At 33.0% G+C, this 19179-nt stretch overlaps 1 protein-coding gene across 1 annotated transcript; it reads left to right on the top strand.

Annotated features, from left to right (window-relative positions):
• Window positions 1-4098: 4098 nt before the first annotated feature.
• LOC132698403 (LIM homeobox transcription factor 1-beta-like) lies at window positions 4099-19156 on the top strand. The gene is made up of 4 exons (XM_060664438.1): window positions 4099-4192; window positions 11322-11523; window positions 14810-15140; window positions 18144-19156. Exons 1-4 carry the CDS (start codon window positions 4099-4101, stop codon window positions 18687-18689), a joined length of 1173 nt encoding a protein of 390 aa, XP_060520421.1. The 3' UTR covers window positions 18690-19156.
• The last annotated feature ends 23 nt before the right edge of the window (window positions 19157-19179 follow it).

A 19179-nucleotide genomic window follows, 5' to 3' on the forward strand; every position in this document is an offset into this window, starting at 1 on the left:
ATATATATATATATATATATATATATATATATATATATATATATATATATATATATATATATATATATATATATATATATATATATATATATATATATATATATATATATATATATATATATATATATATATTCTCACGTATTGATCCGTTCGCTCGTTGAACTCCGACTGGAATCCTGCAAACCCTGCATCCGACTGGAATCCTGCAGACGTTTCGCCAAAATCTCACTTGGCATCTTCAATGCTCGCGCTCCGAAAACACTTCGAACACTTCGGAGTTCAACGAGCGAACGGATGATATCCCGGAATATAGTGTCATCATATATATATATATATATATATATATATATATATATATATATATATATATATATATATATATATATATATATATTATTAATATATATATATATTAAGGATGATTACTTATATATATATATATATATATATATATATATATATATATATATATATATATATATATATATATATATATATATATATATATATATATATATACAGTTTTCACTTAAAATTCCGCACGCCAATAAGTCCAAAACGAAAAGAAATATTTAATTTATGTAAAAAGCAGTCAAAGTGTGGGGTCAAGTAGATATTTCCTAAAGTTTAAAAAATTCGACGCCTGCAAAGAGCTGGGCGTCGCGACGCGTCGAAAAATTATTCGATTGCAGAGACTTTGGAAATACGCGCATACAAAAGTACATATTATTTAAAAACTTTTTTATTATTTACTCAAACTTATTTACTTTACCCGTTTCTAAGTTATACCGATTTAAAGTAAACATTTCTTGATTAATAAAAAATGTGATTAACGCTTATTTTTACAAGTATGCCATGAATGTTAGTTACTATGGCAACCATTGTTATCGCAGTTGTTTTAAGTGCAATTACAAACGTAAGTTGTTATTGCTGTATCAAAAAATTGTCACATTTTGTCACAAGAAATATCCAAATTTGTTCGGTTAAAAAAAAACTAAGAATTATTATGTGAAAATGGTGCAATTTAGCAATGAGGAAAAAGTAGACATGTTACTGGTGTTTGGAGAATGCAGATGCAATTGTAGAGAAGCAAAAAGAGTTTACGCACGGCGTTATCCGCATAGAAGAGTCCCCGATGCAAAAACCTTTTCAAGTTTATGTAAAAACTTAAAAGAGATAGGAACAGGACGGCTACAAATGATGAAAATACTGCTGCTGTAATTCAGCAGGTTGATAATAACCCCAAGATATCCCTATCAGAGATAAAAGAAAATACCGGTGTTACCATAAGTTCTTCGTGGAGAATTCCACATAGAAACTCTTTTCACCCGTACAAAAGTAAACTAGTTCATAAACTAGAACCAGGCGATTATGCTAGAAGAATGTATTTCTTAGCGACATTGTCCGATTTGTATAGCCAAGATGCAAATTTTCTCTCGAAAATTTTATGGAGCGACGAAAGTCGATTTCAAAATAATGGAATCGTTAATAGACACAACTGTCGTTTTTGGGTCCGAAAACCATCCTCGTTGGATTACAGAAAGAGGTAACCAACGAATTTTTAGTATCAATGTTTGGTGCGGCATATTAAATGGATTCCTTATTGGACCTTACTTTTACGAAGGAACTTTAAATGCAGATCGCTATTTAAGATTTCTTCAAACTACACTTCCGGAACTATTAGAAGAAGTGCCTCTTGACACTAGAATGAATATGTGGCTACAGCAGGATGGAGCGCCTGCACATAATGCTCAAATAGTAACGAGGTATTTGAACCGAGAATATCCCAATAGATGGTTTGGTACTAATGGACCGGTAAGGTGGCCGGGGAGGTCCCCGGACATTACACCACCAGATTATTTTCTTTGGGGCTACCTAAAAAACGTTATCTATGAAGAAGCTATCGAAGATATGGCTGATCTCATTAACAAAATTAGTGCAGCGTGTGCCGCTATCACAAGAAGGACTCTCCTACAAGTGACCCAAGCTCATCTGTTAAAAGTTTTTGATAGTTGTGTTCGAGCAGATGGACATAATTTTGAACAAAATTTTTGAAATGTCTTATTATGTAGTTAATTGCAATAATAATTTTGGTTATTAACTTGTAGGTATTTTACTGTTTTTTCATTTATTTATGATGTTATCAGAACTAAATCGATAAAAAATAATAAATAAAATCATACTAAAATAGTTGAAATCTAATGTTTGTAATTGCACTTAAAACAACTGCGATAACAATGGTTGCCATAGTAAGTAACATTCATGGCATACTTGTAAAAATAAGCGTTAATCACATTTTTTATTAATCAAGAAATGTTTACTTTAAATCGGTATAACTTAGAAACGGGTAAAGTAAATAAGTTTGAGTAAATAACAAAAAAGTTTTTAAATAATATGTACTTTTGTATGCGCGTATTTCCAAAGTCTCTGCAATCGAATAATTTTTCGACGCGTCGCGACGCCCAGCTCTTTGCAGGCGTCGAATTTTTTAAACTTTAGGAAATATCTACTTGACCCCACACTTTGACTACTTTTTACATAAATTAAATATTTTTTTTCGTTTTGGAGTTATTGGCGTGCGGAGTTTTAAGTGAAAACCCCTGTATATATATATATATATATATATATATATATATATATATAATTGAAATAAAAAAAACGATCTTGAAGAATATAAAATAACATACAGGGTGTTTCATTTAAAACTGCGTACAAATTTGTAACTTACCATTGCTTTCGATAAGTCAGTCAAAATTTGAGCACAAAATTAGTGAACACATCGACCAGGGTATATTGACTGAAGCCCTGATTTCGCTAACGAGTAAAAAGTAGTAAACAAAAATCGACGAGCAGATCATTATCTCCCATTTTTTAGAGGTGAAGCGACCGGATTTAAGCACCACGCACGCGTCAGAGCTTAGATTCAACCGATAGGCAAGGAGAGATGATCGATCGACTGTCAAGTGCGACACGTGCCTATCTGCATCACGTGTATCTACTCACCTGTATCGTTAAATAGGTAGATTTAATGTGTTCCCACGATACGTTTCGGTGTTATATCGTTATTCAAAAAATTTTAAATCCACGTCGCTGCAATAGGTTTTTGGGGTAGATGAGAGGGACGACTCATCAATGGGTCAAATGCTACAGAAAATCAAAATTATTTAAAATATGTGACGTGCGTGGCAAGACATTGTCAAAAACACTTTATAGTATATTATGCAACAAGTGCGGTAAACGGCATTTGACTCACGCGTTTTTAATAAACGAATGAGTTAAAAAGTTAATTAGGTATTTTACAGACGGGAGTAGAAAAAGTAATAAAAAACATCGAATTATACGAGATTTATTTTAGTTATTGAAAAGAAATCATTATTTGAATGGAAGAGTTTTATGAATTTTATATTTGACAATATCATACGATCCACATACACAACACATATCCTTCTTAAATCACATAGTGTTGAGGTGGACGGATTTCTATACATAGCGGGTAAGTTCATGAGTTCTTGAGCATGGTACGAAATAATACGATCGTAATAGTACTTTAAGCAACAATGCCTTAGTGCTTTGCATAAACAATACTGTGTTTTTTTCCCAAAAAAATGAACATGACAAGGCGAGGAAACCACGATTAACCAAAATAACCTAAACCACTCGTAGTCCAAAAAATAACTCTAATAATAACGGTACATATCGCCTCATCTAAACCCCACACAAGAACCAAAATTCAAATAAACCCAGACTAACACGTCCAAAATAGACGATCATATTTACCGATAGCGCGACTCTAAGCTGCATGGGGGTCTCTATCAGTGCGCACGCTATTCTGGTGGGGGTAAAAGCAAGCCCCGCCCTCGGACCGTCACGTTGTGGAAAAGGGCGGAGCCTAGGGGATCAAGGATCTCTTCCTTGGGAGGACGATTCGAACCCCCCGATCCTGTCAGTGGTGTCACAGGCAAACTGTGTAGTTAAAGGACAGTTATACGTCTTACGCACTTCGGGCGTGTATGTGACATCGCTCCGGAAAAGACAGCTCTGTGCCGGGTGCTTTGTAGTGGACCTTCTCGAGGTGCTCGGTGTCGAGTGCCACTGGAAATGTTGGAATTTTATCCCAATTTGAATTTGAATCCGGCAATGTTGCCGGATCATCCGGGGACAATGCCTGGACCCGATTGCAACGGTAGAACAGGTGACTGAACCATTTTGGAGCTAGTTTATTAATATAGTTCTAAGGTTTATTTGGCATTTAAGGTGAGACTATGAAACTCACTGTCCGAAATATTTATTCAATAAAACGTTGGGTGGAGGTTGGTATTTTTCATGTGGCATTAAGCAATAGCCACAAATAACATGGATAATATATATTCGTTTAACGGAATTAGGGGGATTTTTAAATGGAATTTTAAAAGAAATATTTAAAAATTAACATTTTATACAGTACAGCAATTATCTAAATATTTGTACAAATAATTTCTGTTGCCGTTTTATATCTAGTTTATTATTGGTCCTAGCTCACTATTTTTATTTTCACAGTTACAGTAATTCGGTTTGTGGCAAATTAAATTTATAATCGACACATATTAATTTATTTCAACTTAAACAAAAGCCATACAGTTTTTGGAGATTTTTATGCAAACTCATTTGTTATTTGAAGTGTAGTCGGGCTTTAATCTTCAACTGCAAGCTAAAAAGCCGCTCTAAAGAACTGTTGTCTAGTGAACTCAACTAATGGGTATATTTTAAACTTTTATACAGGAATCTCAAACGTCGAAATTGTTTTTTTTCTTATAGTAACGATTTTTATACTAAAAATAAATAAGAACTACAAGTTCAGATTTTCATGAAAATATATATTATGACATGACAATTGTTTCGACAACACCGTGTCTTCATCAAATGTGTTGTCGAAACAATTGTCATGTCATAATATATAATTTCGTGAAAATCTGAACTTTCAGTTCTTATTTATTTTGATAAATGGATTTTCATCAAGTAAAAGCCACTTCAGTTCAATTTTTGAAAGAAGCTGAAATTGGTTTTTTGGCTATTTGGTATTTTACGTTGTTGTCGAAACAATTGTCATGTCATAATATATATTTTCGTGAAAATCTGAACTTTCAGTTCTTATTTATTTTGATAAATGGATTTTCATCAAGTCAAAGCCACTTCAGTTCAATTTTTGAAAGAAGCTGAAATTGGTTTTTTGGCTATTTGGTATTTTACGTTGTTGTCGAAACAATTGTCATGTCATAATATATAATTTCGTGAAAATCTGAACTTTCAGTTCTTATTTATTTTGATAAATGGATTTTCATCAAGTAAAAGCCACTTCAGTTCAATTTTTGGAAGAAGCTGAAATTGGTTTCTTGGCTATTTGGTATTTTACGGTGTTGTCGAAACAATTGTCATGTCATAATATATATTTTAGTGAAAATCTGAACTTTTAGTTCTTATTTATTTTAATAAATGGATTTTCAAGAAGTAAAAGCCATCTCAGTTCGATTTTGATACTAATAAAATAATTTGTAAGTAGTACTGAGTTGCTATTTCTATTTTGTCTAGTTTTCGTGTATTTTTTTGTCTAATTGTGTTTTTTCAAGTTTAATTTTTTACATATGTCTTTTAGACATTCACTAATTGAATTTTTTCTGATGGGCCTTTGTTGACAGTTGATTTTTCCTATGTTAATTATGTTATATTAATATATTAGTGAGTTTTAAGTTGATTTTGATTTTGTCGACCTATTTAACTATTATTACAGTTCTTTAATAACTCACTAACCAAAACCTTTTCTTGGCAAAATCGCGTGACGACGCCTTAACAAATGGGAACTTTAAGAAGTCGTTTTGGTTTTTCAGCCCACACCCTTTGACATTTTATGGGTTTCCCGTATAGTTTATTGCGTCGCCACGTGTATCGAACGACTGCGATGCCGATCGAATACCTTGGGGTGAAAGAGGGAGCCTTTATTCGACCATGGTTAGCGCTGATTCGACTTTGGTGAAATATATGTAACAAAAATCGATGAAATAAACCGAACCGAAATTGGCGAGTAACTTGTTACGCCGGAACTCGTTAAAATTAATAAATTTGGTGGGACTTATAAGTGCTCAGGTAAATAACACTCTTAAAAAAGCGAATAATTTGAAAAGAATAAAATAAATTTTAACCAGAAAATACTATAATTAATCACCATTGAAATAAAAAAAAGTATTAATATCTGATTTTGGCTATTTTTATAATTTGATATGGCAGAATTAGCAAATTCTTGTATAATTCAGTTTTCATTTTTATTATTGATTATTTTTTATTTTCAGCACAAACCTTTGTCTTGATTAAATTTCTCATTAATATTTATGTACAATACACACAATCTAAAAACCTTAGATTTTACCTATACCATAACTTGGAGATGATTGGATGCTTGCTTTAGGCAGGAGGTAGACATGTCCAACATTTACTGTAAGTTTTTTACCCCGTTTTTATGTAATGCTGGTAATTTATATTGATTAAAAAAAGTTATTTAAAAAATTGTTTCATTTTTGTATATATTATTTCAATACTTCAAAAACGGTTGCTAGTTCAGACTTCCAATAAGAGGAACCTTTTCCGATAAAAATGTATCTTTGTATCTCGGTTTAATAATTAGTATTTAAAAGAGGTTGAAAAATTCTCTTTGATGAAATAAAACTCGACAGTGAACAACGACGGCTAAATAAAAACTTTTTTTTGCAAAGCATTTTACAAAAAAATTATGAACCAAGTGTAAGGCTGCTATTTCCTTGCATACTAACTCATGCACTCAAAAAGATGTATAATTTTTGGCGTCGGTAATTTATTCGCACTAGGAAAATATGGATAAAACCTGTATGAGAGAATGAACCGCGTGAAAAGGCTTTCGATGTAACCCGGAACACTTCGGTTCTACCGAAAGCATTCGCCGTCGGCATCAGAGACCCGACTACGTCATTAGCGCGACTTCCGGAAGTTTGAAACCACGAAGGCTTTTAGCTTCGCTTATCGTAGGCCCAAAAACGTCAGGACAAATTTGGGATGTCGGCTGGGCATTCCGATATCTTCAGACGATGACGAACACGATCTACACTACATTCGATAAGATTCGGAAAATGTTAAAATCGATTTCAATTTCTGTCTGTTTCCAAGAAAAACCTGACAGAACTTCAACGAATGGGTTACGGGTCAAATTAAAAATGTGGGTCTTTCCGGCGTACGAAGCATGGAAATTACAAACGAAGATAAATGTAGAAACTACGAATGAGATTTCAATCATTCCGTTCTTAGTTATATACCTGATATATTATTTATTTCACTAGCTGAAAACTAATTATCAGTTGGAAACTAAAATATATTATAAAGTCCTTATAAAAATCTCTTTTTAGAAGGACTAATTCAGTATTTCAATGTATAAATATTTGTTATTCTATTTTTTCGGCAATAAATAAAAAGCAGAAGTCAACTAAACAAATAAATATTAAAACTAAGGAAACATGTTTATGTACAAATTTTATATATCTTTAATATAGTTCCCTAGATAATAAACTATATTTAACAGGGTTACGCAGCCCTTAAAAAAAATCCCTGAGCGATTTAGCTTTCGAAACAGTATTATTTCTATATCTATCTATATTATATATCTATTTATGCAATTATATTCTAGATAAAATTAGAAATTTCAGTAGAATATGACTGGGAAAACTCTGAAGTGATTTTTTTTGGTATTTAATGCTGTTTGTTATATTTACGTTTAATAAAAAACGGTCTTATCGGTGTGAGGTAATTAATAATATCTGTCAAACTATATGCGCATCATTAAATTTTAGGCAGAATAGGACAATAAAATAAGTAATTTTCTTTGTAAAAAAGTGTGTTTAACAAGTACAATGAGTAATTTTATAATTACTAATGCGGCTTGATTGAAACAAAATGAAATTGGGAAGAATCGCAGAAATTTGGTAGTATTTTTATAATTAATTTTATTCAAAAATAAATATTAGGGAACTTTTCATAAGGGTTTCGACCACTTATTTACAATAACTTATAATAATAATTTATGAACCGGAAAATTCTAGTGTTTCAACACAGACGAAAAAAAAATTAAAATAAAGGCCAATTTAATTATTAAACATTTTGTGTGAAAAACCGACCATGGCGCTAAAAATATGGCACCAGAGGTGTAATAATAAAAATTTGGGGCAACGTGAATGCGGGATGGCGAACGAATAGACAAGACTGAATTAATTAATTAATTACCATAATTACGCAATGGATAAATTTGGGTAGCCAGGTTAATTAAAGATAGAGACCTACTTTAGAAGAAAACTAGTCTTTTGACTCGAAGAAATTCTATAAAAACTTACCGTCACTACAATATTTTGACTCTGAATAGACTAGCATGGATATTAAGGAAAATAGTCTGGGCATAGCACAAGGTAGTATTCTTGGTCCAATTTTATTTATCATTTTTGTGAATGACTTGTATTTCGTAACACGGTCAGAAGAAGAGAGCATAATATGCTATGCGGATGATACCAACCTGCTTGTAGATGGAAATAATCTCACCGAGGTTAATGATAAAGGCAACGATATTTTTATAAGGGCTTATGACTGGTTTCTAGGAAACAAATTGATATTAAACAAAGAGAAAACGAATTTAATTATGTTTAGAACTAAATTACGGATACGGAAATAGCGCTAAATTCTTAGGTTTACAAATTGACGAATTTCTTGATTGGTCCGAACATATTGATTATCTGCTAAATAAATTAAATTCGATTTGTTATGGGATTCGAGTCGTTGCAAAATTATATGAATAAGGAATCTTTAAAAATTATGTACTTTGCAAACTTTCAGTCGCGCATGAGGTATGGAATTATCTTTTGGGGGGGGTAGTGGTCAACTACAGAAAATTTTCGTGGTTCAAAAGGGGACTCCACTGTCAAAAAATGCAATTTGGAGAGAGCGCTGTAGAGGGGTGTTCAAGACTGTTCAAGCATTGATATTCTTTTTTAAAAATCGAAAGGACTTCGAACTACAGATATTTCATAGATATAATACCAGGACCCTAAATGTAAATTACCCTATTCACCGTTTAACCTTAACTGAAAGGAGTCCTTATTACATGTGCCTGAGGTTGTATAATAAATTACCAAATGAGGTAAAAACAATGGCAAATCTAAAAATCTTTAAATACACAATAAAAAAGTTATTGATAGAGCTAGAACCTTACTCCATAGAATATATTTTCTGTAAAATTTAAATAATTGTAAATACGATGTAATTGAAATTTGCAACAATATCTGGTGCTTTTTCCTGACGCCGATTTCCTCTGTGTTTGGTATATTATTTTTAGGTAATGTATTTATGACGCAATGTGAAATAAAGTTGATTATTATTATTATTATTATTTATTGGCTGATTTCTAAAAGGTCCCTATATTATTCCCCAAAATCGGTGCATACCAATTCCGGGAAATTTCCAAAATAGAACGGTATCACTTGAGAACGCTCATTAACGAAACCACCTTTACAAGGTCGTACAAATGTTACGGTTCTAATTTACGTTGGAGCGATAAAGGAACGGGCGAGAAATAATAATCTTGAACAAATACCGCGACTCGCAAACACAGATAACGGGGAATTCTATTTGCATATATTGGGCGACTTAATATCGAGCTCATCTCTAATCGCTTAATTCCGGTTATTTATGTATACACGAAACGTATAAAACAGGTGTCTTTAATAATTAAATTGGAAAGGTATCGAAAGTGTGAGCTCGTTAGTATTCAGTAGAAAATTTCGTAAAAGCTTAATTGAGATGTATAAGTCGTCACAAATCCGTTTTTCTGTATTTTAACTTCAGTAATTCAAACTAAAAAGAGTGCACACACAATTTAATAAATATTGATAGTAGAAGTTTTAAACTTAATGTTCATATTAATTATAAGGTCCATCTAAATATTGACAGTTAATAGATGATAGATAGAATTTTTGTATTAATTAAAAAATAAATACTACATTTCTATCTTAAATAAATATGCATTTATATCAAAAAATCCCCCCTATAATACATATTTTTTGATAATATATAACAACGTACAATTTTTGTGAGTACTTAAAAACCTTAACTGGCGGGTTATTTACTAAACATATTATTAATTAATTATTGAATAAAATTATATCAAAAAAGTCTCGGTGAAGCGACTTTTTTTACTATAAGAGCTTTTAATTTTGGTGGGTATCAGTTAAAAGCAAATGCTATTATTTATATCCGATAACTTGTTCCATATACATTTTTAAATAATTACTGAACAAAATTATATTAAAAACGTCAGCAGAGAATAATTTTTTTTCGTTAATATATGAAAGCTTTCAATTTTTGTATTAATTGAAAATAATTACTACATTTCTGTATGAAATACATATGCATTTATATCAAAAAATTCCCTAGATAATAAATATTTTTTCAAAATATACAACAGCTTACAATTTCAACTGGCGGGTTATTTACTAAATACATTATTAATTAATTATTGAATAACATATCGAAAAAGTGTCAGTAGAGCATATATATATGAGAGCTTTCAATTTTGGTGAGTGTCAATTAAAACCAAATGCTATTATTTATATCCAACAATTTGTTCCATATAAATTTTTAAATGATTGTTGAACAAAATTGTATCAAAAATGTCAGCATGGAATAATTTTTTTTTGTTAATATATGAGAGTTTTTAATTTTTGTACTAATAAAAAACATAGATACCTACTATATCCGGCAACCCATTATATATTAAATAAATTTTCTACACCTCAAGCTAAGGATTATTATATGTTAAGTAAACATATTATAAAAAAAAATTCTATCAAAAAAGTCTGCATCCAATAACTATTTTTAGTTAACATATGAAACCTTTCGATTTATTTATATTTAATATCCGACAACATACTTATATATTATATTTTATTAAATAAACTTGTTAATAATTATTAAAAAGAGGTCTCTATAATTAAAAAGTTCATGAAATTGATTTCCTTTTGCATTACGCTTAGCCAAAGATAAAAACGTAGTAGGTCTTTTTGGTTGTCTCCGTATTTCAAAATGGTTTTATTTTACTTCGTCCACATTTGAACCGACTTCCTATCCCTTACACTAAGATCTCAATAGTGAAAAGTGAATTTCGCACACCGTAAATGGTTACTTATTAATAGGGAATTAGTAAAACCTCCAGAGCAACTGTCAATACACCTGGATGGTCAATTTTTCCGTTTTGTCAATATCATTACTTGTACTATTTGTTGCAGATGGACCTGGCCTGATAAAGTGCGAAAAAACTTACGAAATATGCGAAGGATGCGGCCAAAAAATCCACGACAGGTACCTGATGCGAGTAGCAGACACCAGTTGGCACGAGCACTGCTTGTCCTGTAGCATCTGCGGCATCTTACTAGCACATTCCTGTTACACTAGGAACTCTAAACTATACTGCAAGGCTGATTACGATAGGTAGGTATTTGGTGGGTTTACCGAAAAGCGAGCTTTAGAAGAAGATACCAAAAACAGTTAATATTTGTCTAGTAAACGAACCTAGCAATATAAAATAAAAAAAAAAATTAGAAATTAAGGTGGTGGTATTTAAATTGGAGTAAACAATAAATATAAAGATAGACGAATGAATTTGTTTCAGTATTCTAAATTAGAAAACCATATAATTATTATTATTATTGATTATTGATTTTGATTATTTGTCGATTTTCTTTAAGCCATTTTTTCTTTGTTACCTTTCATTATTGTCTAATGACTCCTAAAAAGTAAACCAACTTTTTTTAAAGATAAAGGTAGCTTAATTTCCATAAGACTTGAGTTACAAGTCAGTATAATACAAATATTAATGATATAAAATATATAATATAGAAAATAACAAACAACGGATACGTATTAAAATATATTTGAATTTTGGTTGACTAGTTCTATAGGCAATTTGTTATAAATGTTTACGGTCAACACAATAGGACTATTTGATGGAAGACGCAGTCACGTTGCTCTAAGTCCATACTCTTAGATCGGCAATTTTTTTTTATAATTATATTACGGAAGGTGAAAACGCATAAAAATCTTTTTAATGCGTTTTTTATGTATTTGCAGCATCAGCAAAACACAAATAAGGGTTGTATATTAAAAATATTAACCACTAAAACTAAAAAAAAAAACAATTTCTATTCTGGTTTTTGTGCTAAATTTGACGTAAATACGAAGACCCCAACAAGGCAAACAACCAATCAAATTAGCATATAACTTACAACTGGTGATAAAATAAATATAACAGTTTGATTTAAGAGCATAGTAAGAATATATAAAAGCGCAGTCAGACCTATTTTAACCTATCTAAAGACAAGATTAGATCCCACAAAGACCAACATTCGTCTTATTCAGTTCACTACTGGACAAAGTGAAAAATGAAGACCTTAGAGGACAGAGTAGTATTAAAGACGAGACAAAATGGAATAGAAATAGAAGCAAATTCCGGAGTAAACACGTAAACAGAATAAAAGACGATAGATTGCCACAAATCCTGGACATTTTCATTAGGAAAGACTTTACTAGGATAAAAGAAGAAGATTTAACAATAATTCGAGTTTTTGGTAAAAATTACCCCGACGTCAAAACGCTATATAAAGAAATTGAATGCGAAAAAACTCTCCTCCTTACGTTGCAGAAAATCGACAACAAAGGAGCTCCCCGACGTCCTAGAGATGCCGCCGGTATAATTGAATCCGCCTCGACGCCTTCCAAAACTCATATTCCGGCGCCGTCCCGTGAAAAGGCGAAAGAGGAATATTTATAAGATGGGTGCCGGTTTTCAATAAAGAGAGGGCGTTCGCTATATACGGCAAAACTGTACAATAAAATACATCCAGGTGGATTTCGGCGTGGCAGACATAATTAAAAAACGAAAAAAGGAGACGAGTAACTTATCCGGGGATCGTTAAAAATATACCATTTTATTTGAACCCCAACACCCGACGCCAAAAGTGTCAACTTTTGATGTCAGTTGTGGGGTTTGATAATCACAAATTTTCAATCTCTGCGTTCAACGTTCGACATCAAGTACTAACTTGCTTTTCTCGAGTAATAACTCGATGTGAATATCTGCAACTTGTGTTGGTAGGCATGTTTGCCAAAATTAATAACGTTGACAATGAACAGACTTTTTTAAAGTCCGAAAATATTACAATAGAAGCAAAACACTATCCTTGAAACACCTTTTCTCCTAAAAAATAAAAGCGTTTTTGTGATTTTGGACGAACTTTTTCTGGTTTTTGTGTAAAGTTAGATAAAACATTTTTATTATGGTCTAGTGCTATTAATGTGTATTTCTCTCTTAAAATCACTACTCCAGCATAAAATATTTCATGGCATTTATATTAGAAAAATTCAATTCCTCACAGATCAAAAGTTGCATTTTTAATTATAGCCACCATCTTCTTATCATAATAATAATATCGTGTACGTTTTGATGATCGCTTTTAAAGCGCAAGTTTGTCAAATGTCAACCAAAGCGTTGATTGTAGCCATATTTAATTATACATTCGTATTGTCAGTCGTCAATTTGCTTTTCCGAACTTTTCAATTGTTGCTTTCCAATATTCACTTCGACATTAAACCAAGGATTAACAGCGTACAGGTTATCCAATTTCCAATGGCTAACTTGAAACTTTTTTAATAATAAGTATTTATATTTCTTTTTACATTGTATGAGACTGCCTACCAGGATTTATTATTATTTGTCATCATCTTAAAAAAATATATTACAATTGATGTATATAAAAATAATGTTTTCTATTCATGGGGAAAGTGTCACCTTAGTCAGCCTAATTACTGACTTCAGCCATTTGGGATGTTTTCGTTAGAGATATATGTACAGTGTTCACCTTCAGCTGTTAAGAGTACTACAAAATAAAATGCTATAGTGAAAATTATGTTTAAAAGAAGGGAACTTTACTCTACTGCGTGGTTTTATAGAGTGCTGACATTTGTAGTGTTAGTACATGGGTCTGTAGTAATGCCAAAATAAAGTAAAAAAATAATGATTTGTTGACTCATGCCCAGTTTGAACTGCCTGCTGTAAAATACAGAGAAATACCTCATACCTTTGAAAAAGTTTACTTCAAAACTTGCCATATAACTACACTACCCAAGATGAAGACGAATAGGTTATGTTCAAAGAATAATTTGCAATACTAAAGTTCGCTGATTTTCATGCAATATTTTTTGTCAACCTAAAAATTTTCCTAATTTTTTTTTGCTCGAGATGGTACCTACTATTACAATGAAAACAAGGCTTCAAAAAATTAAGTACGAAACTGTCAGTTTTCCCTGTGAAGGGTTTTAACAAGGAAGCTAGATATTTTACTAGAGAATATGTTGGTGCTGACAATAGGTCGAAGGGGTGAATTTTTGGGAGTCCGTAGAGACGAGATATTTTAGAGTCACGAGGGGTAACAGATTTTTTCACGGAGTCTGATAGAGAAGAAGACGTAGATAGATGACGTAGGATCTTTTTTAAAGTTGACGATATGATCGGTCTGTAAGGATATCGTGCATCTTTTCCTGATATTCATTTGTGGCCATGAATACCGTAGCCTTTCCTTTATCTGCGTTTAGGATTACGATGTACGGATTGGAAAGGATATATATGGTATATCGTGTACAGTAAATCCAAAAGATATCGATTCAGAGGATATCAGAGATTTACCCATTAAATAATTTATTATTTTGGTACCATTTCCAGAATATTCGGGGTGAAATGTTCGAGATGTGGCGACCGGCTGCTGCCGCACGAGATGGTGATGCGCGCGCAGCAACACGTCTTTCACCTGCCGTGTTTCGTCTGCGTGATATGTTGCCAGCCACTTCAAAAGGGTGAGCAGTTTGTGCTGCGCGCCGGGCAGCTGTTTTGCCGCCAAGACTTCGAAAAGGAACTGTACCTGATGCAAGCAGGCTCCGGGGACGACGATCTGCTCGACGAGAACAGCAGGCCCAGAGACGGGAGAAGGGGCCCAAAAAGGCCGCGGACTATACTCACGTCCGCGCAAAGGAGACAGTTTAAAGCGTCGTTTGAGGTTAGAACCCCGGTTTTCGAAACCGATGTAAACTATATCTTCTTTGGGGATGAGATGACATTTATTCGAAGAGACAAATTTGCTAGTGGCAAATAATCACAAAAAACAAATGCTACTGTGCGTTCAATCAGATTGAATTGGGTTTGAAATATCTTTTTCCAAAACGAACAATTGGCACGTGCTCAACGTTCAATATTATGAAAATTAATACTTGCAGAAACTCATACTTCCTGAAATATAATGCGTTGTGTATCGTAACCAAGATAATACTTAACATAAAAATATTACAGTGATGAACACAAATTTAAACAAAGAAAATTAACAAATCAAAATTAGAACTTAGACTTAAGCATCACCAGTGAATCTAAAGTAGAATGCGCTAACCGAAGTCTCATTCTTGTAACGAAGGATGACGCAGAAGAACAAACTCGTTCTGATTCTACACTGGTGGGCTGCAAATGTAAACCACGAAATCTACCATTTTCAAGTAGGACCGTTTCCGTTTTCACTACCAAAACATCATCAGATTTTCCCTTCAATGATTGTATCAGTTGTTACGCCAGTTTTGCATCATTGGTTATGGCCTTATGCAGTTTGTGTTTCAGACTCATATTTTCAGCTGGTTTCAGTCGGCTAAGCCGCAACATATCTTCAAAATCAGAGTCCTTGTTCACAATTTATTGTAACTGATTCATCTTGGCCGCTAGGCTGGGTTCCGGAAAATATTTCAGAGATATTTTTAAAAAAAGTCGCAATTTTGTTGATCCGAGATGGAAACTGTAGTGTAGGTGATTAAATGTTTGTCCTTTAGAATTCACTCGTGAAATCTGGCCCACCAGTTCTGTGAAATACGCGAAATCTGTGAAATTTTCGTTACCTGTGAAATCCGTGAAATATTAACATGTTCCCTTGAAATTTTAAGAGTTTTCCTTTAATTAAAAAAATTAAGATTTCAAAAATGGCAATATGTAATTACTAAATAAATATTTTAAACTTATTTGCTATTGTTAGATTAAACGAGCTAACTAAAAACAACCAAAACAATTAAAAATAAAATTTTAAAAATTTATGCATTTTTATATTAGTTTATATTTATTTAATTATTTTTATTTTCATACTGACACTGAGTATGGTGCCGTATGGTATTTTTTGTATAAGGTTGTTCGGAAAGTCATTTCGTTTTTTCCCGTCAGAGGACTTAATTACGTTTTCTCGAAACCAACTTCACACTTAAGCCGCATAACCATTAGATGTCTTGAGAGCTGATATTGCAAGGCTTGTGTGTGAAAAAGTTCTATGAATTCTACGCAGTAGTTTTTGGTTGGTGCCCTTTTAAATATGGAGAGCAATAAGCAGCATTTTCGTCATATTTTACTTTTTTACTTCAGAAAAGGTAAAAATGCTGTCCAAGCGAGAAAAAAATTGACGGATGTGTATGGAGAAGGCGTGTTAACAGTACGCCAGTGCCAGAACTGGTTTGCAAAATTTCGATCCGGCAATTTTGATGTCGACGATGCACCACGGTCTGGAAGGCCGGTCGAAGCTGACAAAGATGCGATAAAGGCATTAGTTGATGCAAATCGGCGAATAACCACACGAGAGATCGGTGAGAGATTAAATTTGTCGAATTCGACTGTTTATGGCCATTTGAAAGGCATGGGCTTAACCTCGAAGCTCGATGTGTGGGTGCCCCATGTCCTTACGGAGCGAAATTTGTGTCGTCGCGTTGACGTGTGTGATTCGCTCCTCAAACGTCAAGAAAATGATCCGTTTTTGAAGCGGATTATTACTGGGGACGAAAAATGGGTGGTATACAACAATGTTAAACGCAAGAGGTCATGGAGCAGAAAAGATGAACCGGCTCAAAGCGTGTCAAAAGCCAACATTCACCAAAAAAAGGTGATGCTCTCCGTTTGGTGGGATGTCAAAGGAATCGTTTTTTTTGAGCTTTTGCCGGACAATACAACGATTAATTCAGAAGTCTATTGTCATCAACTGGACAAATTGAATGATTCACTTAAAGAGAAGAGGCCCGAATTAATCAACAGGAAGGGTGTAGTGTTCCACCAGGATAATGCGAGACCTCACACAAGTTTGGTCACTCGCCAAAAACTTTTACAGCTTGAATGGGACGTACTGCAACATCCACCATATTCTCCAGATCTGGCGCCTTCCGACTACTATTTGTTCCGGTCCCTGCAAAATTTTTTGGATGGCAAAACCTTTACCTCAAATGAAGATGTCAAAAACCACCTGAACCAGTTTTTTGCCAGCAAGGACCAAAACTTTTATGAGAGGGGAATTATGTTACTGCCAGAAAGATGGCAAAAGGTGTTGGACCAGAATGGGCAATATATAATTTAATAAAATATTTATTCATTATACGAAAACTGTCTTTCATGTTCCCCAAAAAAAACGAAATGACTTTCCGAACAACCCAATAAAAAAAGGTTTTCAGAGAGCGAATTTTTAATAATTTTAAGTTATTGATTATTTATCAAAATCAGTAAGATTCGTAAAAATTATTTCAAAATCTTATAAACTAAACTAAAATAAAACATTTCTGAAAAAAAAGTGTACATAGAATCTATAAATACCAATTCTATGAAAAATATTTTATTATTTTGGTAAAAAAATGTCTGTGTAAGCAATATTTTGCGCCTAAGTGGATTTTGTGTTTACGTAGCTTTCTTTATTATTTTTTTATTGTTAATACCTCAAAACCTAAAAATAAAAAACCTGTAATTATATAGTTTTAAGCTCTAATAGCTTTAATAGCTTTTACAAGAATGTTGTATCGAAAATCCTACTATTTACTTTCTAACTTCTTGTTTAAACGTTAAAAACTACATAAATTTGGTATTTGCGACTTGACGTTGACAACGTAAGTTGTGTATAGGAAAAAGCATGACAAAAATTAGTTTTGTCGATTTAGTCGGGATATTCATCGTTTTCGAAAAGTACAACCTACAAGGTTGCCATTTTAATGTTTTTTTTTTGTAGGTGAGTCCAAAACCATGTCGGAAAGTGCGAGAGGCACTGGCGAAAGAAACCGGCCTGAGCGTACGAGTAGTCCAGGTCTGGTTTCAGAACCAAAGGGCAAAAATGAAGAAGATACAACGTAAAGCGAAACAAGACGACGGAAAATCGCCCGGCGACAAGGACAAAGGCGACAAAGACGACAAAACGATAAAACAGGAATCGTCGCCGGCAAGCAGCGAGCACGGCCATTACAGCATGAGTCTAGGGAGCTTGGGAGACTCGCGGTTTCCCAGTTCGAGTCAGCCACTGAATCCCAACATGCCCTATTCGCCGGATGATAATTATCCGGCGCATTCGGGAGAAAGTTTCTGCAGTTCAGACATTTCCCTAGACGATAGTACAAATTTCGATCACTTGGACGAGGCGACGTCAGACACGATGTCGCTGCAGAACTTGGAACTACAGTCGCACACACATCACAATGACGGCGCGCCACCTAGCGGAAATATCGCGAACCCCATAGACAAGCTCTACCTCATGCAGAACTCTTACTTCAGCACGGAATAAAAAGGGGAACATGCCAGAATGTGGCTCGTTTTGAAGTTAGAAGAGATTTCTTTAAGCTTTTCGAATCCTCATACACGTTTTCTTTTTGCAAAGTCAAAATGTTGAGAGATTTTTCCTAGTCGATTCCATTTTTTTTACATTCTGTGATTTAGATAGATACTATTTTAAATGAAGACGGACATCATCCAAACGGAATGTTAAGGTATTAAATAACAGCAAGGGCCTCTTAGATTATTAATAATTTTATTTTTGGAACAACCCCTATTTTTGCCTTATTTTTCTTGTTCTCTTATTTTTGTAAATACAATAGATGTATTATATTTATTATAAAAATTAACAGAATTTTATAGAATTTTACTGTCTGTAAATATTTGCACTTAATACGTCTGAGTCGAATTATTGATTGTGATGACTAATATATTTATGCCAAAATATAGTATATAATATTGCTTAGATTTTATTATGTATATTTTAAATAAAATAATTTTGA

The sequence above is a fragment of the Cylas formicarius genome, unplaced genomic scaffold, assembly GCF_029955315.1.
Source record: "Cylas formicarius isolate icCylForm1 unplaced genomic scaffold, icCylForm1.1 PGA_scaffold_2__14_contigs__length_35257938, whole genome shotgun sequence".
NCBI classification, from domain to species: Eukaryota; Metazoa; Arthropoda; class Insecta; order Coleoptera; family Brentidae; genus Cylas; species Cylas formicarius.

Excerpts from the sequence above, each read along its gene's own strand:
- LOC132698403 (XM_060664438.1), top strand. The coding sequence starts at position 4,099 with ATGTTGGAATTTTATCCCAATTTGAATTTGAATCCGGCAATGTTGCCG. Across the intron at positions 11,524-14,809 it reads TGCAAGGCTGATTACGATAG|AATATTCGGGGTGAAATGTT; the intron begins GTAGGTATTTGG and ends TACCATTTCCAG. Across the intron at positions 15,141-18,143 it reads AGTTTAAAGCGTCGTTTGAG|GTGAGTCCAAAACCATGTCG; the intron begins GTTAGAACCCCG and ends TTTTTTTTGTAG.